General features: G+C 49.5%; 1 protein-coding gene across 8 annotated transcripts in view; it reads right to left on the bottom strand.

Annotated features, from left to right (window-relative positions):
- VWA3A (von Willebrand factor A domain containing 3A) overlaps window positions 1-18,591 on the bottom strand; it is a 60,091-nt gene continuing 41,500 nt past the window's right edge. For 2 of the 8 annotated variants that reach the window (XM_038540086.1, XM_038540085.1), the window contains exons 21-34: window positions 18,048-18,118; window positions 15,136-15,288; window positions 13,524-13,614; window positions 12,724-12,834; window positions 11,922-12,019; window positions 10,574-10,711; window positions 9,293-9,401; window positions 6,025-6,169; window positions 5,158-5,302; window positions 4,566-4,717; window positions 3,668-3,791; window positions 1,307-1,404; window positions 1,051-1,116; window positions 1-745 (exon numbers count right to left, since the gene is read on the bottom strand). In XM_038540086.1, coding sequence (XP_038396014.1) covers window positions 1,065-1,116; window positions 1,307-1,404; window positions 3,668-3,791; window positions 4,566-4,717; window positions 5,158-5,302; window positions 6,025-6,169; window positions 9,293-9,401; window positions 10,574-10,711; window positions 11,922-12,019; window positions 12,724-12,834; window positions 13,524-13,614; window positions 15,136-15,288; window positions 18,048-18,118 — 1,487 coding nt within the window. In that variant the 3' untranslated portion in view covers window positions 1-745; window positions 1,051-1,064. Of the gene's footprint in view, window positions 1,117-1,306; window positions 1,405-3,667; window positions 3,792-4,565; window positions 4,718-5,157; window positions 5,303-6,024; window positions 6,170-9,292; window positions 9,402-10,573; window positions 10,712-11,921; window positions 12,020-12,723; window positions 12,835-13,523; window positions 13,615-15,135; window positions 15,289-18,047; window positions 18,119-18,591 lie in introns of those variants that run through there. The other 6 variants (XR_005360828.1, XR_005360829.1, XM_038540088.1 and 3 more) reach the window with 6 other exon arrangements.

Below are 18,591 nucleotides of genomic sequence, written 5' to 3' on the forward strand. Positions count from 1 at the left end.
TTCAGCTTAAAAGTCATTTTGCTCCTATTTAATTAAGTACCAGCAATTTTTTGTCTCAGGATATGACCCCAGACCACATAATACATGACATATTCATTTTGTATGTACACAGTAGGGCTGGGGCCCAGCCTGATTTGCACCTGTTTGAGCAGAGCACTCTCTCTGGACTTGGCTCCAGAGCAGACTTTAATTCTGTTTGGTTGAACAGACAGGTGGTAAGCCCACTTGTTTATTCTCCCAAGGTGGGCTGACAGTGAATCTTCATTATGTGGACCAGGGTGATGGGAAGCACTGAGTGAGGGGACTAGGGTAGAAACAATATCCTCTGGTTGGTTTCCAGAGCTGGGCTCCCACAACTGAGCTGGGTGCTCCCAGTTAACTGCAATCTGCCCTGTGGCAGGTTCTGGGGACCTAGAGATGGTTAGGACACCAGCTTCATTTCTGGGTAGAGCTCACAGTCAAGGAGAAGAGTTGGCAGGGAAACAAGGAAGCATGACATGGGGTACTAGGCATAATAAATGCTAGGTGTTGCTGCTATGAAAAGGGATGTTTGGCCAGGATACAGTGGGAGGAAGGCTGGAGGCTCCCAGCTCTCAACGGGTCTCAGAAACATCTTCACAGTGGAGCTGATGTCATTTGAGCTGTGCCTTGATTGAAGAGCAGAAGCCATCAGGCAGAGGGTGGTAAGAAGGGGGTTCCAGGCAGGCCTCGGTGCAGGGCTTCCCAGTGAGTGACAGTTTTGTGGCTGGCGTGTAGGGTATGTTGGGAGACAGGGAAGGAACATTAGGGTAGACCGAGGATGCCAGAGCCTTCCCTCCCTCAGCATCCAGAGAGCCTTGGTGCCTGCAATCCTGTTTCTTGGGAGGAACTCTGGGTTACAGCTTTCTCAGGGCCAATGTGTGCAAAGTGAGTGATTATTTGTGAGGTGGCCTTTCTGTTTAGAGGAATCACTCTGGTCCCTCCCTATAGTTACAGCTGTCCATGATACAGAGCCTGCTGTCAGCCCTTGGTGGATACTTACAAGATGAAGAGCTTCTCCTTTCCTCTTACCTGAGAACACATCTCTAAAAAAGAGTGACATTTGGTTCTGTGTTGTTTTTCTTCTGGAGTTGGGACCTAGAGGACAGGAGATGAAATAAGATGATCCCCCTTAATGCCCAGATTTCTGGGCCTGGTGGGGAGAAGCAGGACAGGAGCTTGGGATGGAAGGCTGCCATGATCAGGATGGACTTGGTCTTGAGGAGGCCCAGGATCTGGGCAGGCTGGAGCCATGAGGCAGGTGGGAGGGGCTGCTCAAAGGGTATACCTGAAGGACTGGGCCTTCCAGAGGAAGCTTCTGGCCTTGGTGATCTCCTGGGCCAATCTCCTTAAATCATCTCCTTCAAACAGTGGCAACGTGGAATCCTTGGAAAGGGGAAACAAACATGAAGTTAGATCCATCAAATGACTGGATGTAACCTGAACATCCAAAGTCTCAGCAGAAAAATTTTAGAGTTAATCAAATGCAGCCTCTCACCCAGGGCAGAAAATCTGTGGGCCTTGGTTTGCATCCTTCCAGGCACAAGGAGCTCACCACCTGACAAGGCAGTCATTCTGCAAATGGGACACTTTAAGATGAGGCACCTGAGAGTCTGTGTCGGGATGGGTGGGCAGTGGCAAACCGAGATGGCCACCGAGCTTCCCTGAAGTCTGCCCCTCTCTTCCCAGCAGAAGTGGGACATGCTCCTTATCTCACTGTTAGGCAGCAAAATCTATTCCACTCTTTCTCCATTGCTTCTATTTTTCCCCCCATTGCTTCTAGTAAAACCAAGCTTCACAGACATGTTTTTCTCGTAGGTCAACCCATGGAATTCCAGAGGCTCGTGTTAAAAACACAAGTTCTCACAATCAGCAAGAAAATGTAGGAAAAAGATGAAGCTGCCTCCGCTCCTTGGCAGCAGGAGCAGAACGATCCCATTCTGCATCCAGACACGATTTAAAGAATCTGATCTGAAGAGGTATTAAACTGCGGACCTTTGCAATACTGTCAATGTATTCTCCTGTGTATAAGGACATGGGTGAGGGGATCCCTGGGTGGCTCAGCGGTTTGGCGCCTGCCTTTGGCCCAGGGCGTGATCCTGGAATCCTGGGATCGAATCCCACATCGGGCTCCCTGCATGGAGCCTGCTTCTCTCTCTGCCTGTGTCTCTGCCTCTCTCTCTGTGTCTCTCGTGAATAAATAAATAAAATCTTAAAAAAAAAAAAAAGGACACAGGTTCTTAGTAATATTCATTACTTCTACTTGTTCTTTTTTTTTTTTTTTTGATTTTTATTTATTTATTCATGAGAGACAGAGAGAGAGAGTTGTAGAGACACTGGCAGAAGGATAAGCAGGCTCCACGCAGGGAGCCCAACACGGGACTCGATCCAGGGTCCCCAAGGATCAGGCCCTGGGCTGAAGGCGGCGCTAAACCGCTGAGCCACTTGGGCTGCCCACTTCTACTTGTTCTGTTCTCTGAACTATTTGTAATATTTGTCCCTAGAAGAGGTACTTGAATAAAGGAGTCATGCAAAGTACTGGACTTCAAAAATTATGCCATGTCCTGTAACATGTGCTTTAACCTCCAAAAACAGAAACCTGGAATCTGGTTGTTTGTCTTACTTGATAATTTGTTGTCTTGAAATGTTATAATTGATAGCACCATGTTCCTAAATGTATAAACATGTGTATAACTTTTCGGTCAGATCAGAAGAGCTTGGTTGGTATTCTTCTCTTACCTGGCCTGTGTGACTTTATCAGATTTACTACTTAAGATCATTTGCATATCTGTGTTTTAATGAATTGAACACTGGGAGACAGAAATATGCACGACTCAAAGGAAAGAGGTTAAGAGCTTCGGTGTCTGAGCTCTGGCTTTACCATTTGCTATGTCCTTAGCTGTAGCCCTATCCCTTGCTGAGCCTACTTATTCATCTGTTTAACGGCTATAGTAATGGCTGAGAGGATTGAAAAGTCATCTATAAAAGCAATGGACCTGCACAAAGTAAGTGCTCAATGAATGTGATCTGTTCTATTATTTTTTTAATGTTTTATTTATTTATTTGAGAGAGACAGAGATAGCCACAGAGATAGTGAGAGAGAACACGAGGGAGAAGCAGGCTCCTGGCTGAGCAGAAGCCCGACATGGGACTTGATCCCAGGACCTTGGGATCATGACCTGAGCTGAAGGCAGGTGCTTAACCAACTGAGCCACCCAGGCACCCCTGTTCTACTAAATTTTTTTAAAAGTTTTTAAAATTTATTTTGTAGAGAGAGAAGGTGTGTGCCTGGGGAGGGGGGAGAAACAGAGGGGGAGGGAGACAATATTAAGCAGATTCCCTGCAGAGTGCAAGGCCCCACTCAGAACTTGATCTGATAACCCTGAGATCATGACCTGAGCTGTAATCAAGAATCAGCCCAGTGGACTGAGCCACCCAGATGCCCCTGAACTGTTCTATTGTTAAATAACACCTCCACGCTCTGCTTCTTTCCCACCTTGAGGAGAGCCAGCCGAGAGGAAGAGCCACAGGGAAAGAGAACCCTTTCTAGCCAATACTTGCTATTCTTACAAGAGAAGCAGAGGGGGAGAAGCCCACATCTGCTGACAGTATATGGAGACAGCTGAACAGCCTTCACTCTGCAACCTACCCTTTCGTGCATGATGCCCTTGGTCAGCAGGCCATGGATTCTGAGGAGTGTGTCCTCATCAACGGGGCAGTGATAGCGGCCCCCCGTGAGGGCGGCCAGATTTCTCAGGAAGTCACCCGCTGCCCTAGTAGGGAGAACAGAGGTTCTAGGGCCAGGCCCACTGACTGGCTAGGCAAGCTCCCTGCACACCCCCAGCCCATTGGGAGCTCAGGTCTGCTGGGCACTGGGCCTCGGGCGCTGAGGCTCTGTGCCCTTGAGACCATGTCAGCATCGCGAGCCCACACCCTGTCAGCTTATGGGCTTGGCGGCCGCATGAAGCAGATTCAGTGCTTTCATGTCGCCACTTAGCATGAAAGCACACGGCCAGCACACGTTCCTTCATTAGACATCTAGCCAGGGCCTGCTCCTGGGTGTTAGGCCTGGCGGGGACACAAGTGTGACCTTTACGGAGCTCGTGGCTTAGATAGAGATCACATATGCACCCAAGTCATCCGAGTTTTGCCAACAACATTGAAGTCTTTTCTGGAAGGAGTAGAAGCTCTCTGGTCTAACACACGTTCCTCTATGGTGATCGTTTCTAAAAAGAACCGTAACAAAGCTACTTTAAACTTTTTCCCCCCTCCACATTCACTAACATGCTCCAGAGAAAGATCAGGAAGGAGAATGCCCCGTGTGCCCAGGGAATCAGCGCCAATCCGTTTCCAGGCTGGAGAAAGTCAGGAGAGCGGGTTCTGGGGGGCTGAGTGGGAGGTGGAGAGAGGGCTTTCACTCGGGCCTAACCCTCGCCGGCCCCTTCTTGCTTCCCGCTCACTGATGGGGGCCAGGAGAGGTCAGGGTCTAAGGGGAGGCCTTGGCCCTCACACATGCAGCCACAGGAGAGGCACACAGCGCGGCCCACCTGCCTGAGTGGTTCAGGGCAATGGTGTGCATTTTCACATCTCCTGTCTCCGTAAGTCTTTGGACTTCACGCAGAATAAGGCTGCAGCTTGTATCTGGCTTCCCGTCGGTCAGGAGGTACAATCCTTCCACATCGTGAAAAGTGAAGGCTTTCTGAAAGAGGGCGGGCAGGTCGTCTGGCTCAGGGGTCAGTGCTAATAGGGAAGGGTAAAATCCAACTGCCTGCTGTCCCCAGGGAAACTGTGTCTGACTGGATCCCACTGACTTGTCCATTAACAGTGAGAGATGACCAGCCTCTTTCAGCCTACCACAGACTGAGGAGACTGCCAAGGTTTGGGAGAAAGAGCACGGCCCACTTCCTGGCTGGTTAACCCCAGCCAGTCACTTAACCTCTCTGAGCCTCTGTGTCTTTACCTATAACATGAGAACCAGAATCCCTTTCTTACTGGGTTGTTGGGAAGATGAAATAAAGCAACAGTTCTTAAATCTAAGAAAGTGCTCTTTGTAATTTGAAAGCCTCACGCAGTATCAGTTTTGGGGGTGATGGTATTTTCTGTTTGGCCAACAGGGTTGGGCTTGGTGGTAGAACTTGCCAGTAATGCCTGCAAGACGGAGGTGCTCCCATGAGCGCGCAGGTGGGTCACCCACTGCATAGCCTCATGACATGCCTCGTCGGTGGTCTCCACCAGGGTGTCCCGCCAGAGTTGCAGGTCCTCTGCAAAGCTAAGCAGGTTGAAGCTGGGAAGAGAGGAGAGATGGGGTGGGGGGCAGAGAGGAGGTGAAAGAGAGTGGCTAGAAAATGCCTGGCTGAAGGATCCCCTTGAGGAAGCTTCATGCCGATGAGCTTCAAGCACCTATAGTGAGCGCCTGCCCCCCCGCCCCTCCCCAGGGAGAATGAGAAGGTACACATTGGATACAGACTGAAGTAGATTGATGTCCCACCTCGGCCACTAACAGAGTATGTGATCTCTGGCAGAGTACTTAGCCTAAGTCTCCTTTTCTGAAAAATAAGAATAATAATGGCAACACCTCCTAGGGGCGCTGTGAAGATGGAAGGAAATCATGCACTCAAAATGCTTGGCCTGTAGAAGGTGCTCAATCAATGTTTACTTATTAATAAGAAGGCAAGGATGGGTCCCAGCCTAGGATCAGAGTCTCCTGCTATCTCCTAGCGTCAACCTGTCTGGGCAGAAAAAACAACCCCAAACCCCCTCTCTTAAAAAATCAGGTTAGCTGAAATCCACAATTCAAGGCCACCTGGTGGTTCCTTGGCTCTGCTTACAATGGTCCCTGGGCCTGAGATGGATTTCTAAAGGCTGCTTTACTTCTACAACAGAGTGCAGTGTTTTTTACTACTTAAATAAGCTTTGCCTCCAGGCCTCGTGAACAGTGAAGACAGAAGCCCCCAAAGGGCCCCTTTGATCATCCTGCCCACACCCACTTGCACCCCTGCCTCTCACCTGTCGCAGTGCTTCCGCAGCTGCTCCCAGATCAGCAGAACCAGCTCCGTCTTCACCTGCTGCAGGTAGGGGCCCATGGATCCCGACGTGTCCACCAGGATGCACACTTTGCGCTCCAGAATGGTGCCAAACAGTCGGCGGCTCCCTGCTCCGAGGTGGTGGGGGCAGAGGTAGGGAAGGAGTGAGGGGTCGTTCCCTCCCCATTCCCGGGGTGGTTTTCTCACAGCAGCTATCAAATATAAGGTCTACCAAATACACCTGTTGCCTGACTGATCACCAATCAGATGTCAGCCCACTGGGAGATGGCCTTTGTGGTGGTGCTGGTGGGGTGTTGGTTGTCCAAGGGCAGAGCCAGTCAGTGGTCGGGGCTTTGGAGGTCAAAGTTTCATATGCGGCTTTGCCTGTGATCTATGATCACTTGCACAAGTGGTTAAAATTGCTCTGGCCTTGGGGCGCCTCAGTGGTTCAGTTGGTTAAGTGTCTGCCTTCAACTCAGGTCATGATCTCAGGATCCTGGGATCGAGCCCCGTGTTGGGCTCTCTGCTCAGGGGGGAGTCTGCTTCTCCCTCTCCCTCTGCCCTCTCTCTCTCTCAAATAAATAAAAAATCTTTAAAAAAATCTTTAAAAAATTGCTCTGGCCTTGAGTTTCCTCATTCCTATAGTTGAGCGATGGGACAGAGTGGTATTTACAGTATTGTTTGGAGCTGGAAAAGATGTTAAAGAGCATGGAGTCTGTCAACTGGTCAACAGAAATCAGCGGAGTCTGGTGCTGTGCCCTCATGGAGTCAGGCAAGGAAGACAGATGTTAGATTTATAGTTATGGCTCTCCGAGGCTCATGACAGAGTGTCATGGGGCACACCATGGGGAGAATCTGAATTCTGTGGGTGAGCTACCACTGCAAGAGGAACAGGAGCGAGTGGAGGAAAGAAGTGGAGATAAGGAGGGAACAGCCTGGGAAGGCCTGAGCTGGAGGAGGAGAGCATGGTGTGCTCCAGGACAAAGGGAAAGCCCATGTGAGGAATCAGGACACCTGGGATGGAGAGACCCGTGGGGAAAGGGACAGGAGGTGAAGTTGGTGACGTGCTGAAAGGATTTGGGATTTATCCCAAGGGGAAATAGAGAGGGCCAGTGGCTTGCCAGCGTCACAGAGACTGGCGGTGACCGCAGACTCTCATACCACATCCTCTGATCCACACTTTAGTCAGGGACACCTGCTACCCTACCCTTGCGGCTCCACAGGCTAACTATGGAGGAAACCTAGGGGGAAAGCTGAAGGAACAGAAGAGGATGCGTAGCATTCTTGATCACCCCTCAGGGACCTCAGCAGAGGCAGTAGTAGAAACAAGGGGAAAACTGCTACAAAACAGATGATGGGCTGCTTTCCAGGAAAAGGTAGATGGAGCTGGCTGGACCCTCTGCCCAGGAATCTGCCGGGACTCATCTGGGGGTATTCTCTAGCAGTGCTCATGTCAATATGAGGAGCCATCCTGGGGCAGGGAGACGTTCCATGAGGATGGCCCTCCAGGCAGCCAGCTGAGGGACCTCTGACCACAAACAGCTGGTGATCCATTGTAGGAACCAGAAGGTGGAAATATAGTGCAAGTCCCCAAGCCCTGTCCTTTCTACCTCAAATCTCTCGGACTCTTTCTACTTCATCCATCTCCATCATCCCCACCTCTTCCAGCTAGCCTGGTCCTTCACCTGGGCCACTGTGATGCTACCTGATTCCACTCCATCCCCTCAGCAACTTATATTCCATGCAGCAACCAGGGGGATTATTGCCAATGCTAACTTGATCACTTTCCCCTTATTTAAAACATTTAGTACCTTCCAACTGCTCTTAGGGTGAAGTTTAGACAAGGCTTCATCTCTCTGGGATGGTCTCACTCTTATTCTCCCTCATTCTCAGCCATATCGGCTTCTTTTTTAGTCTTTGTACTCAGCATTCCCCCACCCCCCAGCACCTCAGACATGCCTGTCTTTCTTCTCTTGGCCCAGCAACATCTATTCACTTTTCAGATCTTGGCTCAAATATCACCTCCTCAGGGAAGCCCTCCATGATCTTCCTGTCCAGGCCTGTCACTCCTCTTGGAGGCTCTCACTTCACCATGCCCATCTCCTGTCTACACGTCACTGTTGTGACATTAGACTTGTTTGTGAGACTCTTTGGTTAATGTCTGTCTCCTAGACCATATGCTCCTTGAGCTCAGGGACCCTGCTGGGTGTTGCCTCCCACCATCTTCTAGTGCCTGATGAGACAGCAACACATATTTGTTGAATAATGAATGAGTGAATAAGTGAAGTAGCCCTGGGTTTTAAAGTGTTGGTGGCATTTGAAGTATTAGCTGGTGCTGGGGTGAGCACTTGTATGCGAAGTGGGGATTCCATTGGTCATCACACTCTTCCCTGCAACAAATGTGCTTTGGGATTGGACAGAGGTATATGACCTTTTTGCTCCATGTCAGCCTCTGACCTGACAACTACACCTGGAGTTGGCAACACTGCCCCTCATCCCACCCGAGGTTCTGGGAAGCAGCAGTCATCACTACACACTACACCCCACTGTACAGTATGGTCTGTTTTACCAGGTTCTACTGCAGAGGATTGGACCTAATGAATTTGCACAGGATCCTGAGGGGCCTCTATGAAAGCCTCCCCCTCTCCTTCCTCCTGTTGTCCCAGGAACCATCCAGGCCCCAAAGCCTCAACACCCCCTGTCCAGCTCTAGCTAGCTCCCTGGTCTCTTGGACCTGATGCTTCTGATCATCTCTCAATCCCCAGCCCACCCTTCCCTAGGATGTGAGCCTGGCTCTCCTGGGCCAGCCCTGCCATTTGCCGGCCCGAATGGGCCTCAATACTCTTTGTAAGGAAGAACAGGGATTCTGCTCTGCTGGGAGCCCCTCCCATATCCACCTTCATGGACCAGCTCTGTGGGGTCCAATCAATACTGAATTGAACCTCTTGAGAGTGAGCCCCTGAGTCACGTCCAGGAGGGCAAGGGGTGGGAGATGGCCTTGCAGGGTGGGCCTGGACAGGCCTGGGTTCTCTCTGGTGCCCTTTGGCCTACACTCTACCTCCCTGACATCCAGCACCTTGCCTGACCTTGGAATCCAGAAAATCGTGTTGTACCTGGATGGCCCTCCTGGTCTCACCCCTGATCTGATGGTTTGTGCACCTGGCCTGGGAAGGGCTGGCCCTGGTCCCTGGGGTTGACCCTGCACTTCCCCTCATGCCCTTCCTGCACTCCAGGACAGCAGGAAGCCTCACCAGACAACAGCCACTGCAGCCTCTGGACATAGCGCTTCATCACCTTCTCCAGGCACGTGATGTATACTTCAATTTCCCTGGGCATCCACTGGATATGTCTCACTCTCCCCTGGATGAAGGCAAGCCAAGGCAAATTTCCCCACATCAGCTATGTCTTTAGATCCCCATCACCCCCATAAATAGTTCAATTGGTTATGGTTAATAGTTTCCAAAACATCTGTTAGGCAGATTTGTTACAGGTTTGCTATTTGCTTACAGGTTTTTTTCTTTTATCAAACTATTAGATTTATGGTTCTAGAGGAGTAGGGGAATTGGGATGATGGTTTTGTGGCAAATGTGGTCACTGAAATAATAAAAAACGTAGCATCTCTAAATTTTAAATTAGAAAACCCTTAATAGTAGGATGGGAAGTCCATAAATGTCAAACTAAAAGATGACCATAGACAGAGAAGGGGACAGAATGATAAAACTCCCATAAAAATCCTTCTGGTGAATAATTTTGAGTTTCGTAGCTACTTTTGACTTTCTAATTTCTCCTAACGCGATAATGTCATATAAAATGGAAAGAATAGAAAACAGGGTCTTCTAAACACACACACACAGACATACACACTCACACACACCATGATTTGTTGCTCACTTGTACTAAATTTCCTTGTTCTAGTGTTAAAGCAATGAAAAAAAATTACCCCCAAACTAGAAACTAGAGAACACAGTAACCTCCCCTGGGGGGCAGAGGAGAAGGGAAGCCCGCTATCCTAATAGAACCATCAGCAGCACTGGGGGTACAGAATTCTGGTGAGTTCTTCAGCCACAGCCTATTCTCAGCAACTTTCTTTCTTTCTTTTTAAAATATTTTATTTATTTATTCATGAGAGACACAGAGAGGCAGAGACATAGGCAGAGGGAGAAGCAGGTTCTCTGTGGGGAGCCCGATATGGGACTCAATCGCAGGATCCCAGGATCACGACCTGAGCTGAAGGCAGACACTCAGCCACTCGGCCACCCAGGCGTCCCTCTCAGCAATGTTTCTAATTGTCACACCATGTAGCCCATCTAGCTCTGGGGGGTGGTATTGGGCCCTCCATGGGTTGACTTTTCTTCCAACGGGATCTGTATTTCCTTATATGCCGAGAGCAATCCCACATTTGGGTGGAAGCAGGAAGAGAAGCCATGGCACAGACATGCACATGGAGTTCTCCCCAGCACACTTGTGCCATTTGTGGCTGATCACAGACAGGGGGTGGCAGGAAGAGAAGAGCAACGAAACCCACAACTTACGTTAATTTCTATGCTGGGCAGGATGGCGCAGTGTTTGGCTGACGCCAGCCCCTGGACCGATTTTTGATGGGCGCAGCTGGGACCCATGTATCTGGAGATTTCCATCTTCAGTTTTTTTAGTCCATAATTCGCTACCCACTCGAGAAGAGAGGAAAGAACTATTATCTTGGGTAACATAGGCTTAATTGAATGATGGTCTGACTCATCTATTGAACCTTATGTTTGAAATCTGTCTCATATTGGAAATGTGGGGTTTCTCGGTCCTCATTGAGCATCCGTTGCCTGTGGATTCTTTCCCCTGTGCTGGGGAGAGATGCATAAGAAATATGGGCAACAGGGGAACACAATTTATTGAGCATATGCTACTTTCTAGTCTGGTGGACACTGTTAGTTCCCCAATTCCATTTCAACTCTCTCCCACAAAATTTGAGTGGAAAGCTATGATTGGTCTGAAGTTCAGCCTAAGCCAATTTGGAGAATCTCAACCTCCCTGTCACAGTGAGAGAGATAAGAATGGGCAGGTTCACGGCAATTACAAGCATGGCTCCGGGATCAGCCCAATCAGACCCAAGCTCAGACTTTTACTGAATGGTTGTGGGAAGAAAGATGTTCTACTTTCAGGATATGAACAAGAAGGGGAATTTCTGCCGCTTGCAACCAAAAGATTGACACCACTAAGTGATTTACACAAAATACACTTCAACTAGCATCAATCCTATTAGGTAGGAACATCTGTCTTCATTTTTACAAATGAGGACCCCGAGATTCTGTGACTAGCTGGATGATTTGCCCAGCCAGGAAGTGGCAGGCCCAGGTTTCAAACATAGGTCTACTTAACACCTCCTCCCCATTTGCCACTTAAGCAGTTATCATAAGCAGCTTTGTCCCCGCTTCCTTTTTTTAAAAAAATAAATTTATCTTTTATTGGTGTTCAATTTGCCAACATATAGAATAACACCCAGTGCTCATCCCATCAGGTGCCCCCCTCAGTGCCCTTCACCCAGTCACCCCCACCCCCCGCCCACCTCCCTTTCTACCACCCCTAGTTCGTTTCCCAGAGTTAGGAGTCTCTCATGTTCTGTCTCCCTCTCTGATATTTCCCACCCATTTTTTCTCCTTTCCCTTTATTCCCTTTCACTATTTTTTATATTCCCCAAATGAATGAGACCATATAATGTTTGTCCTTCTCCAATTGACTTATTTCACTCAGCCTAATACCCTCCAGGTCCATCCATGTCAAAGCAAATTTTGTCCCCACTTCCAACGATGCCAATCTTCCTAAAAGTGGAAGGTTGGTAGAAGGAATTATTGCTTGGGGGGGCATGTGCTGGTGCTAAGAAATTCATACCTCTTGGCTTGAGCAAATTGTATCCTTCCTTGGCAACTGTATAGAAGAATTAACCCTTCGTATGCCCCTTCCTTGAGGGTACTTCTTGTATACAGAACCTAGGAGAAACAGAGTGAGGTTACTTTGTACACCTCTCATTCCTTCCACCCCTCCCTTCCCCCTTGGGTTTCCTTTTGCATGTTAACTTCTCTGTGAATCAAATCAGCCAAGGGGTGTGTGGGTGGCTCAGTCAGTTAAGCACCTGCCTTCTGTTCGTGATCTTAGGGTATTGGGATCGAGCCCTTCATCAGGCTACCTGCTAAGTGGGGAGCCTGCTTCTCCCTCTCCTTCTCCCCCCACCCTGCTTGTGCTCTCTCTCTGTGTCAAGTAAATAAATAAAATCTTTAAAAAAATCAGCTTTTAAAAAAATGTGCTGAAGGGCAGAAGGAAGGCTTTTAGGTGGATCAGGGGAAGCAGGCTCAACCTCCCCATCTCCACACCTCAGGGAATCCTTGCTGGGATTTGTACCATTTCACAGTCATCAATGGTGGGGTGCTCATCTCCACTCCCTTCCTCATTTCCCAATCAGACTCAGCAGAGAACGCTGCCTCTGATGGATGGAGGATGAGTGGTGTCAAGAATTTGCACGTCTGTTTCCCTGGGTTGGGAGACCTGAGTCGTTTGAGGTTAGGCCTGCTCTGGAGGTACGGCTGCCCATGTCCTGGGACAGTCAGAGGGGGTCTCCCTACCATGGGGCCTGCTGACCTTACAGTTCCCCAGGGGCAGGGGGGCTGTTCAGACATTTGTATAGTTTTCAACTCACCCACATTATTCCTTGTCTCTGTATAAAACAGTGAGAGAGATGTCTCTGCTTCCCTCCACCTGGTCTTCCTCCTCTGTTGTGCAGTCCCTCCTTTCACTGGCTGGGCTGCAGCTAGGGGACAATTGGCCTGTTGGCTGGAGCGACCTTGGGGGTGTCATGTGGTGACACTGTCCAGCTTGCCTTAGAGACTTGTCAATTTCAGCTATGTTGCACCCTTGAAATAGAGCTCCAAGATGGCTTTGAGGTCCTTTGGGACTATCCCAAGTCTTCTGGCCTCCCCTGGATCAGCCACAGCTAGAGCTGCTTGTTACCAAGTACTGATGTATACCAGGAGAGGTGATAAGAGCTTTCCATACCCTGTCTCATCTTATCCTCACGGTGCCCCCATTTACAGGGGGTAAGGGGGCCTCCGAGTCAGCAAGGATCCCACCCAGGTCTCGCTCACTCCACAACTCTGAACCATTCTGCTATGTCCTTGCCATTAGAAATAAGATACATGGTCTTGGTTCTATAAACTGAATACTTTAATAAAAATACTTGATGCTCTATCACGACCCGCTGGCACTGGTCATTAGCCCGTCTGGGCCTAAATTTCTTTATTAGTAAAACGGGGAACAAATAGATTACCTGTCACACAGGATTGATTGTTGTAAGCTTTAAATGGGACAATCTTAGCAGAAGGGCTGGCATGTGATCAAGACTCACGCTCATCAATCATTTTGGTTACTATCATAATTAATTCACATCCCACCCATGCCCGCCACCCTCTACGCATGAGCCTGAGCACAGCCATGCCTTACCTGGTGGGACGCCTGCTTTGCCACTGAGTGGCCGCCATGTCAGAACTTGCAAGGGGGATCTCTTCTCTCTGTCAGGGTCCTCTTTAAGGCTCTAGAAAACAGGCAGTCTGTCCCATCAGTAACCTGTTCTCCTTGGCAGGCCCAGACCGTGCGTAGCTCACTCCCATCCCAGGGGCTGCATTTCCAGGAAGTCTTGTCCACACAGGCACTGCCCTCATTCAAAGAACTCCATGAGGTTGTAGGAGCCAGCCCAGGGGCATCATCACCTTCCCTTGCCTTCCCAAACTCTGGAATGAAACCCCAGGCTCAATCTGTCCATTAGGAATCTGTACAGGGAGGGGTCAATGGGAACAAATTCTTTGGACATGTTTGCCCCATCTCCTGCTGCAGACTCAGAGGAGACTGTGGGTTTTAGGTAAAAAAGTGTATGCATGTGTGTATGTGCATGTGTGTGTGCATTTCATAATAGAGAGAGAGGGCATGCTAGGACAGCCGTGGGATTTGCCAGAACTTTCTTCAGTTACCTGCCCTGCTTCCTACTGGACTGGAATTTCTGGGCTTCCAGCGTGATAGGTAAGTTCTGTGCTGTATCGGGAGGAGTTCTTCCTTACTGGGAGAACTGGGCACAAGGGGAAAGTGACAACACCTGAACAAAACTACCTGGGGCCATGGACCAGCTCACACCATTGGGTGAGCTGTTGTGGAAAAGGATCTGGTTGCCGCTACCCCAGGGAGCCTCCAGCCCTGGTTCTGGGAGGCTCTTTGGAGGCCTGGGCACAGCCTAAGCCTCTTCATGCTGAATCAGCTCAGGAAGCACTGGAGGCCCAAGAGGCAGCCTCTGAGACTCTCGGGTTTCATCCCAGAATTTGCCTCTGGGCTGGCTCCTGGAACCTGGTGGAGTTCTTCGAATGAGGGCAGAGCCTGTGTGGATAGAAACTTCTGGAAGTGCAGCCCCCAGGATGGGAGTAAGCTACACAGGGTCCAGATGGATTCCCTCATTCTGCAAATGCACTGTGTTTACAAGGATCTGTCAGTCAGTGAAACGCTGAAGGGCTCCAGATGCTTCCTGTCTGCTCAAAAGCACTGGAGCCTGGGGTCCTTTGAGGGCTCCCTGATTTCTGCAGTGGGGTGCCTATTTTATGCAGGGCAGATTTGACAGGCTGTGACAGAGATAAGGCCCGAGAAGGCACAGGTCACCCCCAGGGTCCTGTGGGCCCCCACCAAGCCTTGGGCGGCAGTAGCTGCAGTAGCAGGAGCCCATTACATACCCTAATACCCTAGCTCCTTTGCCCCCGAGAGAACCTCCAGCACAAGCCCTCCTGCCTTATAGCCATCAGATGTCACAGTGGGGACCAATTCCAAGGAGTCCTTAGTACCTGGCTGAGACAGGAGGCCAGGGATGCTAATAAGCAGGAGCTTATAAGAGCTAATAAGCAGGTCCCCCAGAGGAGTTCTTCCCCTGGGAGGCCAGGGCTGGAGGTACCCTTGGGACACTCACCACAGAGTACCCTGCCCCCACCCCTGCTGGCTCTGGCATTTCAAGATCTAGGAAAGACCAGGAGACAAGGTGGCAGCAAAGTCCTCTGTGTGTTATTAGGGAGGGGAGTCAAACCATTCTGGCCACCGAGGAAGCTGTGGGTTTGGAAGAACAGAGTTTCTTGGGCTGACTTCTTTGCTTGAATATCTTTGGCTTTGCTTTCAGGAGGACTGCACTCTCTAGTTCCTTTCCAGATTGGTTCTTCAGGGAGGACACCAGCAAGGCACACTGCAATTGGGATTGGGAGCGTTAGCAGCACCCCAGCCATGGCGTGCCTCCAAGCAGGGAACACACACACACACACACACACACACACACACACACACACACATGCACACCAGGAGGGGCCACTGGGGCCTCTGGACTCCTCTTCCTGTCCTTAGAATGCCACTTGGGACTGAGAACACTGTGGATCAATCTTATTAATAATAAGCCCGATGCATTATTGGGATGCCTCAGGCACTGAGCTGCTTAATGCCCGGGGGGTCTCATGTAATTGCCGTGAACCTGCCCATTCTTATCTCTCTCCAACAAGGCAAGCCAACTATGCTTTTAGGGAAAGTGCTATCTTATCCCCGTTTTGCAGGGGAGGAACCCAAAGCTCCATGAGTTTAAGGGATGTGACCAAGGCCACTTGTATGTGGAGGACCTTCAGTTCAAACCTGGGTGGGTCTGGTTCCAAAGCCAGTGCTTTCCATATGTGGACCTAGCGTTAACATATGCCTGTCAGCTCACCACGTACCCAGGGCGGATGCTAGCAGAATAGTGATATAATACTTGGTTCCTTTTGCCAACACATTTCTCAACTGCCTGAAAGCTTCTCCAGTGATTCTCAAAGCATGAAGACACCACTTGAATGTAAATAACATCCTAGGAAGGGTGGGTTCAACCATTATTGCCACTAACACTTGGCAAATGTTGGTCAGAGGAGGGAACAGCCTAATGTGCATTCGAGAAGGCAGAAACAAAGCACCAAAGAGGTGTCCCTGCAGGGAGAGCAGCTAAGGCATGGTTAGGGAAGCCACAGACGTGCCCACCCAATGGACACGGAGGAAGGAACACAAAGCTGTGGCCCTGCCCTCCCAGGAGCTCACAACGTAGTCAGGAAGATGTTGCCCTGCCAATGGCTGCAAAGAAAATGTGAGTCAGGCTGAGTCTCCTTCATGGGGTCTTCCTCCCTCCCCACCTTGACCATGACTCCCTTCATGCTGTTTGTCTACCCTGATGGCTTGAACTGCTCCACATCTACCTCCAGCCCTTATCATTCTTCCTTGTTTGAAGTACCCCCATTTGTCAGCTCATGAGCCCCACAAACTCACCTTTGTCCTAGGCCTGCCCTCCCACATTCCCTATAGGATTCTCTCCTGTTTTCTCTCTCTTGGTAAATGGCACCGCTGTCTACCAGGTTCCCCAGCAAGGAACTCGGAAGTTACCCTGGGATTCTTCTTCCTTACCCTATACATTCAATCACCATAAATTTGGTCAATTCTTCCTTAAATGTTTTCATGCCCATTCCCTTATCCCTGTTCTTATTGCTTATAGGAAACTCCCATGCTTCATCCAAAGCCTTGGGTATCTGTGGAGCAGGACACAGAGAGGGAAGCTGATATGGGGTGAGTCGTGTCCCCCAAAAAGATATGTGGAAGTCCAACCCCCCATATATGTGGTTCCCCCATATATGTGGTATATGTAAATGTGATATTCCTTGGAAATAGAGTCTTTGTAGATATAATTAAGGTGTAAGTTAATGAGGACATACTGGAGAAGGGTGTGCCCTCGATACAATAGGACTGGCATCCCTGCAGGGGAAGAGATGCACACACAGCAGGAGGGGAGCCATGAGAAGATGGAGGCAGAGCTGGGAGCTATGTTGCCACAGCCAAGGAATGCCAAGGATTGCTGGTGACAAGGACTCTGTCCTTGACTAAACTTTTTTTTTTTTTTTGAGCTTTTATTTATTTATTCATGAGAGACACCGAGAGAGAGAGAGAGAGAGAGAGAGAGAGAGAGACATAGGCAGAGGGAAAAGCAGGCTCCATGCAGGGAGTCAGAAGTGGGACTTTTAAATTTTTTTTAAAATTTTATTTATTTATGATAGGCACACAGTGAGAGAGAGAGAGAGAGAGGCAGAGACAAGGCAGAGGGAGAAGCAGGCTCCATGCAGGGAGCCCTATGTGGGACTCGATCCCGGGTCTCCAGGATCACACCCTGGGCCAAAGGCAGGCGCCAAACCGCTGCGCCACCCAGGGGACTAAACTTTTGTTGGGCTCCTCTGAGTACTCTTCTTGACTCAGTTTTGACTTTGGCCTATTAAACCCAGTTTTAGTGAAGAATCCTGTTTAAGCCTGTTTTGTAAGAATCTCCCTACCTTTAATATTTAATCAAGTTCCTCTCAGCAAATTTCTATCCACTGACCCTTTTGCTGTATTGGCTATGTATCTTGGCTGCTACCTTGGCTGTAGATTCAGAGCTGAGTTCAATCTCTGTGCTCTACTGTAGTAGTTTTGGATAAAATCTTCCTTGCCATTTTTAAAAAATATTTTATTTATTTATTCATGAGAGAGAGAGAGAGAGAGAGAGAGAGAGAGAGGCAGACACACAGGCAGAGGGATAAGCAGGCTCCATGTAGGGAGCCCGATGTGGGACTCGAACCCGGGTCTCCAGGATCACACCCTGGGCTGAAGGCAGCACTAAACTGCTGAGCCACCTGGGCTGCCCCTTCCTTGCCATTTTTAACAACAAGCATCCAGTGCAATTTTTAAAAACACCAACCAGCACCAGAAGCTAGGAAGGGGTAAGGAGGGACTCTACCCAGAGCCCTTAGAAGGAGCATGGCCTCTCTGGGACCTTGAGCTCAGAATTCCAGTCTCTCAAACTAAGAGGATAAATGTCTGATGCTTTAAGCCACCTGGTTTGTGGTACTTCACATATCAGCCCCAAGTGACTACAACAAAAGTGTGGTCATTCGCCCCACACCTAAGCCATACCTTCTGCGAGTAGTTGAGCGCTTTTTCCATTTCAGACATGATGGCGTTAATGTCATCGCTTTCGTAAATACCTAGACACAAAGCACATTGTGAGCATGGAGAAGGGGTGTAGATCCTGGCAAGTGTCCATATTTGTACACACCAGGGCTATGTGAAGGTGCCCTGAGCCTGAGGGGCAGGGAGGGATCCCAGTGGGCTGAGCTAACTAGCCCCCACCCCTATGCCATCCAGTGGTGAAGGAGATGGGCAGGTATGGTGAGGCTCTCAGCAGGAGGGCTGGCCCTGGGACCCAGCACCCTGCACTCAACCAACTGCTCTCACCCAGAGGAAGGGTAGGTTAGGTAGGAGCAATGGTCCTGATATTCTGGTGAATAAAAAGACCCACCTTGGGATGGGTGTAATGTAATGTGTCTGTAATGAATATTGGTGACTTATTTGAGAGGGATTGGAGTGTAATGACTAAGAAGACAGCCTATGAAGTTGCTCTCTGGTTCTACCACTTATTACTTCTGGGCTTTTGGGCTCTATGTCCCAGCTTTCCTAT

Source organism: Canis lupus, chromosome 6 (genome assembly GCF_011100685.1).
Source record: "Canis lupus familiaris isolate Mischka breed German Shepherd chromosome 6, alternate assembly UU_Cfam_GSD_1.0, whole genome shotgun sequence".
Classification (NCBI taxonomy): Eukaryota; Metazoa; Chordata; class Mammalia; order Carnivora; family Canidae; genus Canis; species Canis lupus.